Source organism: Phaseolus vulgaris, chromosome 8 (assembly GCF_000499845.2).
Source record: "Phaseolus vulgaris cultivar G19833 chromosome 8, P. vulgaris v2.0, whole genome shotgun sequence".
In the NCBI taxonomy this organism is placed as follows: Eukaryota; Viridiplantae; Streptophyta; class Magnoliopsida; order Fabales; family Fabaceae; genus Phaseolus; species Phaseolus vulgaris.
The window spans coordinates 19,366,178-19,373,380 of NC_023752.2; the positions used below are offsets into that span (position 1 = coordinate 19,366,178).

Sequence of the window (7,203 nt, forward strand, 5' to 3'; positions counted from 1 at the left end):
GATGTATATCAGAGGTTTCAATAACTAAATCAACAACCATATCACTCTTCTTTTTACACATTATCAACAATCTATATTTTTAAATAAAAAATTCCACTTTCACAAATGATATGATTTATACTTATTTGAGTATTTTTTAAACGTTTTTAACTTTGCAACTCTTTTTATATAAAAGAAAGAGATGATGTGAGTATTTAAACTTAACATATCAAACAAAATGTCAAAATATAAAATAAAAACAACATTTAACCTTCCTTTTTTTACTCAAAACTAATTTACCAAACTTTTAAACCGGAAGAACATTAAAAATTAAAAGTAATTATCAAAATTTATTCAAAATCATTAATTTTATTTTTAAATAGGTAAAAGGGTAGAATTAAAAGTGAAAAGATTCTGCCATCAAAATTTTCTGAGAAAATCTAAATTGGAGACAGAAAAAAGAATATGATAGTAAATTGGTATTCCAAAACACGTGGATGTGAAACTAGCGGTGGTGGTAGATTCTAGAAAGTCCCGGAGGCTTACGGAAAGGTAAAATGTGGTGGCGGTAGAGAATCTGAATCTCCATTACCAATAACAACAAGAACAACAACTTCTCTATTTATTAGGACTTTTCCTCCAAAGTTCTAATCTTTCTTGTTGAAAAGAGGAACCCAACTGAACCGTGTTCTCCAATCTTGTAATCTTCTTCGTTGCTTCCTAGTTCTTTCTTCTTCTAGCTTCTCTCTTTCTCTGTATGGTTTTTCATTATTCGTTTTCTTCGTTGCACTGCGTGGTTTATGAATTGATTCTGATCTTTGGAGACATTTTTTTTACATCAAGGTAGAATTTGGGTGCCTCTTTCGTGTTGGATCTGTAAATGTTTGATAAGTTTGAATCTTGGAGTTGGGTTCTCTCCACTGGTTCTTACCCCATTTTGGAAAAATTCCCATTGGTTTGGAGTTAAATTGTGAGAATTTTTAGGAGTGCTCCTTATTTTTCTTCCTTTTCTGAAAAGGGTCATTGCGTTTTGTGCTACATGTGGATGTCTTATTGTTGTTTTTTTGAAATATGTTTTTCTTATTCGCTTGCTTCTTGTTTGGTTATGATTCTCTGGTCGACTTTGATTTTGTTTTGAAGTGTGTTTTTAATATAATTATGGTGACAGTGGTGAGTATATTGAGGGTGTGTTTTGTGTGAGAGAGTGGGGTTGTTACAGTGTAAGGAATTGGCGTGTCTTGGTGTTTTTGTTTCCCAGTAAGCAGTATTCTCGTTGATGTTGTTGTTTTTGTCGCGTGCTTTAGTCCATAAAGGTCTTTCTCTTATGTGTTGTATTGTGGTTTGGTTCTGACCGATCTTCACTGTTTTAGGTTCTTTTGATCTCTATTGGAGTATTTACAACAATCCTTTGTAGGCGTACATAAAAGGCTAACTATTTTTCAATTCAACTGCAGCAGATGGCGGAGGTATGTGGAATTAGTGATGTTTTCAAGTGTCTCTTTTGTTCATAATTTTCAGTTTCTCTCTAACATCTAAGTACTTTGCAATTGTTTTGACATTTATCATTAAATTTGATATTTGACTGCAGGAGGGTCACAGGGTTACTCTAAATGTTTATGACTTGAGCCAAGGACTTGCACGGCAGCTTTCGGTTTCCTTTTTGGGGAAAGCTATTGAAGGCATATGGTGAGTGCTTCTCTTTATTGTTGGTCCAGGGCAAAAGGTTATTAGTTTGATGCCAACTTTAACTGTGTTTTGAACAAAAATCATTTTGTTTTGGGGGGATTGTTATCATGTCTGTTGGAAGTTGATGCTGTGATCTGTGGTGTCTATGTGATGATTGAACTATGATAGAAACAAATATGATCCTAAACATTCTAATACCTGAAACTTAGGTTTGCCACTGTTTTACTCTGCATTTTTGGATGTAATTGCCAATGTCTTACATGTTAGTCAAGTACCATTCTGTTGAAGTGTGGAATGATTGTAGATTTGTGTACTCTATTTGTACCTCAGGCACACAGGAATTGTCGTTTATGGGAACGAGTATTACTTTGGTGGGGGCATCCAACACTCTCCTGCTGGATCAACACCATATGGAACTCCCCTTAAAGTGGTAGAGTTAGGTGTTACACATGTTCCCAAAGATGTCTTCGAAATGTATTTGCAGGAAATCAGTCCGCGGTACCTACCTGAAACGTATAGTCTGCTTACTCACAATTGCAACAACTTCAGCAATGAGATTTCTCAATTTTTGGTTGGTGTGTCCATTCCTCAATATATTATTGACCTCCCAAATGAGGTCACGAGCAGTCCAATGGGAGCTCTTATAAGTGAGTTATATAGCCTTTTCCTCTTTTAAAAATTTGTTTAGTTTGTAAACTTTTAAATATGAATGATACAATGTTCTGATATGGTGCAAGTATAATATAGAAAATTATGGAAAAGCTTGTGATAGAACTATTTAACGGAGAAAGATGTAATACCTAACTAAAACTTGTCCTCCAAATTTGGAAGCACTGAGTTTTAATGCTTCTAAATTTTACTTGCATGGCCGTTATGACTTACCTGCATCTGCATTTTTCCTCATTGTCTTTTTTCATTTTCATTCTACGTTTGTTATAAAATGAATCCTTCAATACCTTAACAAACTGAAGAGTTTGTAAGCACAATGTTAATAAATTTGCATTTATGATGATGTGCTTTACTATTTGTCTTTATCTGATATATATTTCTTGCCACTTTCATTTTGCAGTGCCCATGATACAGAATTTAGAGACAACACTGAAATCTGGTGGAGTTCCTCAAGTACCACAATTCAGGCCTTCAACTGCTGCGACTGCTTCTACTGGGAATGGTTTGAGCAGAGGGGTGGACAATGAAGTGAAGGGCACTGATGAGAACTCCAAGACAGCGTCACCTTCTTCTGTAAAGCCAGCAGGGGAACCACAGAAGCCATCTCCAAATGGGGTGACAGCAGATCCTCTTGGAGATGCACGCAACAAGGTTCAAGATGAGATTGTGAAAGAGTTTGCTGCAATTATGGCAACTGGGACAATGCGTGCTAGTGAGGCTGCAGCTCTAGCCACTAAAAGAGTAATGCAAAGATACGGCCAAACTGCTGTGTCACAGAATTAGCCACTTCTCCTTCATCATTTTGACAATTTGTGGGTCTAGAAACCTCATATACTATCACTGCAACAATTGCAGTGTTTCATGTCATCGATTATTGTTTGGACTGGGAAAAACTTGGATCTACTTACAGCAATTGCAGTGTTTCATGTCATGGATTATTGTATGGACTGGGAAAAACTTGGATCTACTTACAGCATCTGTTTTTCAATGAAGTAATTACAAAAAACATATTATATTATTTTTAATTTAAAAAATTAATAATTTATAGATATAAAATTAAAATAACAAATATAAATTAAATTTTAAAATATTTAATTTGATTAATTTTTTATTTAATTAATATAAAACTAAATTGAATAGTTCAACTGCTTTTATTAATAGTTTTACATTTTCTATATGATTTTTAAATGAATTACTATAAAATTAAGTGCTTTTAATTATGTAACAATTTATTATTAAATTTTAATATATTTTGACTTACAGCATCTGTTCTATGATGAGATTATATTATTGGTTTCACTGTGCATGTACTTCAACTTCATTTGATTTAGAGGATGTATGTTTGAAAGGGTCTAAGATAGAAGTTTCTATCCCACTGTTGGAATAAATATAAAATATATCCTTAATTAAAAATAATGTTAATACAAAAAATAATAATAAATGACATTATTTGATAATAAATGAAATTAATTTTCTTTTTTATTTGTTTTTTCAACACATTTGTTTTACACATTATAGAATGCTGTTTAGGCTAATAACTCTTCCTCTTTTAATTTTGTTACAACAGGTTTTGTGGTCAGAATATATTTTAATATAGTCAATAAGATATCACTTTATTGGACCATGTTTTAGGAACATTAAACATTATTGGTGGGCTATATGCCAATGGAACAGGTAAGAAAAGTTGGTAGTATGTTGCATATTAATATTTAAAAAATATTTTTTAAAAATAATTTAATGTGAAAAATAAGCTTTTGAAACTACAAACTAAAATTTAGATCAAATTTAAATATAAATTATTTTAAAACTGTAATAAATAAAAAATTATATTTTATCATGAAAATATATTAAAATAAATTATTAAATTTAAATAAATATTTTTTTCTTTATTATTTTAATATTAATTATTTAATGTAATATAAATATATACAAAAAATATTAAATTTATTTTATTATATTAATGATTTTAATATATTAATCATTTTAATATTTTCATTTAATTATTCATTTATCAAAGTAACGAAATATATTTAATTACTATATATTACATATCAATGTAAAATTGTATAATAAAATTAATTTAATTTTTTTCTTATAAAATTAATTATCAAACAAGTTATTATAAAAAGTATTAAAATTGAATTTTTTTTATATTATAATTTTAAAGTAAATTTCTTATTATATTTATTTAAACATAATTACTTTTTTGATGATAGTGGATTTTGAGTGATTTTTAATACTTTCTTCACGCATTCACAGGGAAAGTTTACCAAAGAAAAATTATCTTACTTTTCTGTGTTTTTATACATTGATTTTCGAATTGTCTTCACGTTTCGTTTCTGTCTTTCTTGTGTTTCCGTTCGTTGGAAAACAAACATATGGTAAAAAAAACCGGACAGTCTGTATTTAAGCATACAGTGTAGAGTTAAATATGATAAAAAATATAAATTAAAGGTATAATTATTTTATTGGTTTCTATATTTAGGATAAAAAAAATTAATTTGGTTTAAAAAGTATTCAAATTAGTCATTTTTATTAACTTTTTTCCAACTACGTCAAGTGTTGTTGATGTGATATAGAGAATAAAGACACATTGGATTGGGTGTTGTGTGAGGTGGAAAGTTGAGGAGTTTTGCAGAGATTAATAAATTTTAATATTGGAGATTTAAGATTTCTTCCATTTAAGAAATGCTTCAAAGGGAGGTTTCCTTTCATTACAGGATCTTTCGGGTACTTGAGCGGGAACTATCTAGAATTCATTTTGCTATGAAATTTTTGCATGCAAACATGAAAAACTTGCTTGATAGCAATCTCTAGGATGGTAACTTAATTTTGTCAAGGTAAAGAAACTTGTGGTGTTGGTGGGTGACATGAGCACAAATTCCAATGTGTCTCTGTTTTCTCTGCCACATCAACAACACTTGATGCCGTTAGGGGAAAGTTAACAAAAAAGACTAATTTGAGTACTTTTTAAATTGAATATTGACCCTAAATGTAAGGATCAATAAGGTAATTATACCTAAAATAAACTTATTCATCTTCTACCCTGACTAAGTGTTTTTAGCTTTTTTTTTTTATAAATTCATTTATGTTTTGATTAAATATTTTCCTTTTTTATTTATTAAAAATTATATATTTATATGTATAAATTTAATTTTTATTTCTATGTTTTATGCTTTCTTATTTACTTGTAATAAATAATATTTTTTTTATCATATTTTGTAACATTTTTTGTGTGTAAAATATTCAAATTTAAGGTTAAATAGTATTAATAATTTGTTGATTTTTTTTAAAATTTGTACGACTACCTTTAAGTTCATATGCATATAAGTTCTAAGTCTTATGAAGGTCAATTAATTTTAATATACTTTTGGTGGGTTAATGTATGTATTAGAAATTTCCTTCTAAAAATTATTAGTTCAACCTAAAAAGTTGAAGATAGTATTTTCAAGATAACTTGAAAATATGACAAGTATTAATTATTCATGATCTCTTTATGAAGAAACTTCATTTCCTTTTGTATATAAAAGGAACATGTGAGAAAGAGAAAGACAAGAAAGTGAGAAAAACAACATAGAGAATAAATGAAAGGATTGATATTCATTATAGTATGAGATCAGAAATTCTAGTGAGAGACTGGGAGATTAAGTGTTATCCTCAGAGTGAGAGAAACAAATATTGTAATCATACTTTCTTAGTGGAGACATTGTTTGGACTAGGTCCCGTGAGTTTTTTATTTCTTAAGTTGAGAATGTTTTTTCACTTTAAAAATTCTCGATGTCATTATTCTATTTTGCTCTATTTTCTTTTGTCTGCTTGTTGCTTCCACAAATGCCCATTTTGTATCTACACCAAGGAGGGAAAATTAGTTTTGATTTTCCCAACAGTGGTATCAAAGCTTGGTTTTGATACAAGATGGAATGATTCTTTATCGATGGAGATATGTTCAAGTTGATAGCGGACTCCTATTGGAAACCCATGATGGAGGATCACTTATACTGTAAGGATATGCATGAACTTATTTCTTGCAAAGACAAGTCATAAGGTTCTTAAGTGCTAACGATTGGTAACTTTTGAATTGAAATAGTTGTTGCAATGATTCAAAAGTATATTGAAAGAAGTTTGTTTGAGCATGTGTCTACATACACAAATTTTTATGAGTTGTGGTCAAAACTTGAATCTATGATTCAAAAGAAAACTCCAAGAAATAAAGCATCTCTTGTTAGAAGACTAGTGAAACTTGATTACAAGGATGATCAAAGTATGATGGAGCACTTAAATTCATTCAAGGGTATTGTCAATCAATTGACAAAGATATATATGAAAATTGAATGAGTTGTAGACACTTTTGCTACTCATTTCGTTGCCTGAAAGTTGGGACACACTAGTAGTCACACTCAACAACTCAATCTCAGATGGGAAGATCTCAATGGACACTGTTTCAGACAGTCTATTGAATGAAGAATCCAGAAGAAAAGAAAGAAATACAAATTTTCAATATGAAGCAAATGTTATAGAGAAGCGAGAAAGAGGTGAAACCCGTGGAAGAAACAAAAGCAGATTAGGAACTAACTTAACACAATTGAACAGTTTACAAAATAAAGGTCTTTCTCTAAAGTATTCTAGTAGATGATCTCATGAACTAACACTTAGAAGTTGTTGAATTTTTTTACATGCAATGTAGTTAATTCATGTAGAATTATGTATGTGACATTAATACCATTTTACAAGGGATGACTTCTATTTATACTTTTGATAAAGGATTGTTGTAGATTTCATGTTGTTCTTTGTCCTTGTGTCACCTCATTTCAAAACACATTTGACTTTATATTTACAACTTTATTTATAGCACTCAAAATGTTATGTGAA

At 29.9% G+C, this 7,203-nt stretch overlaps 1 protein-coding gene across 4 annotated transcripts; it reads left to right on the top strand.

The window, feature by feature from the left end:
* Positions 1 to 470: 470 nt before the first annotated feature.
* Positions 471 to 3,301, top strand: LOC137823911 (uncharacterized). 4 transcript variants are annotated; one of them, XM_068629245.1, is made up of 5 exons: positions 471 to 679; positions 1,350 to 1,445; positions 1,568 to 1,665; positions 1,996 to 2,312; positions 2,735 to 3,301. In XM_068629245.1, the coding sequence occupies exons 2-5, from the start codon at positions 1,437 to 1,439 to the stop codon at positions 3,115 to 3,117; spliced, it is 807 nt and encodes a 268-aa protein (XP_068485346.1). In that variant the 5' UTR covers positions 471 to 679; positions 1,350 to 1,436; the 3' UTR covers positions 3,118 to 3,301. The 4 variants fall into 4 exon arrangements, with proteins under 4 accessions (XP_068485346.1, XP_068485347.1, XP_068485348.1 ...); XM_068629246.1 differs by having other exon boundaries at positions 629 to 822; XM_068629247.1 differs by having other exon boundaries at positions 634 to 734.
* Positions 3,302 to 7,203: the final 3,902 nt, after the last annotated feature.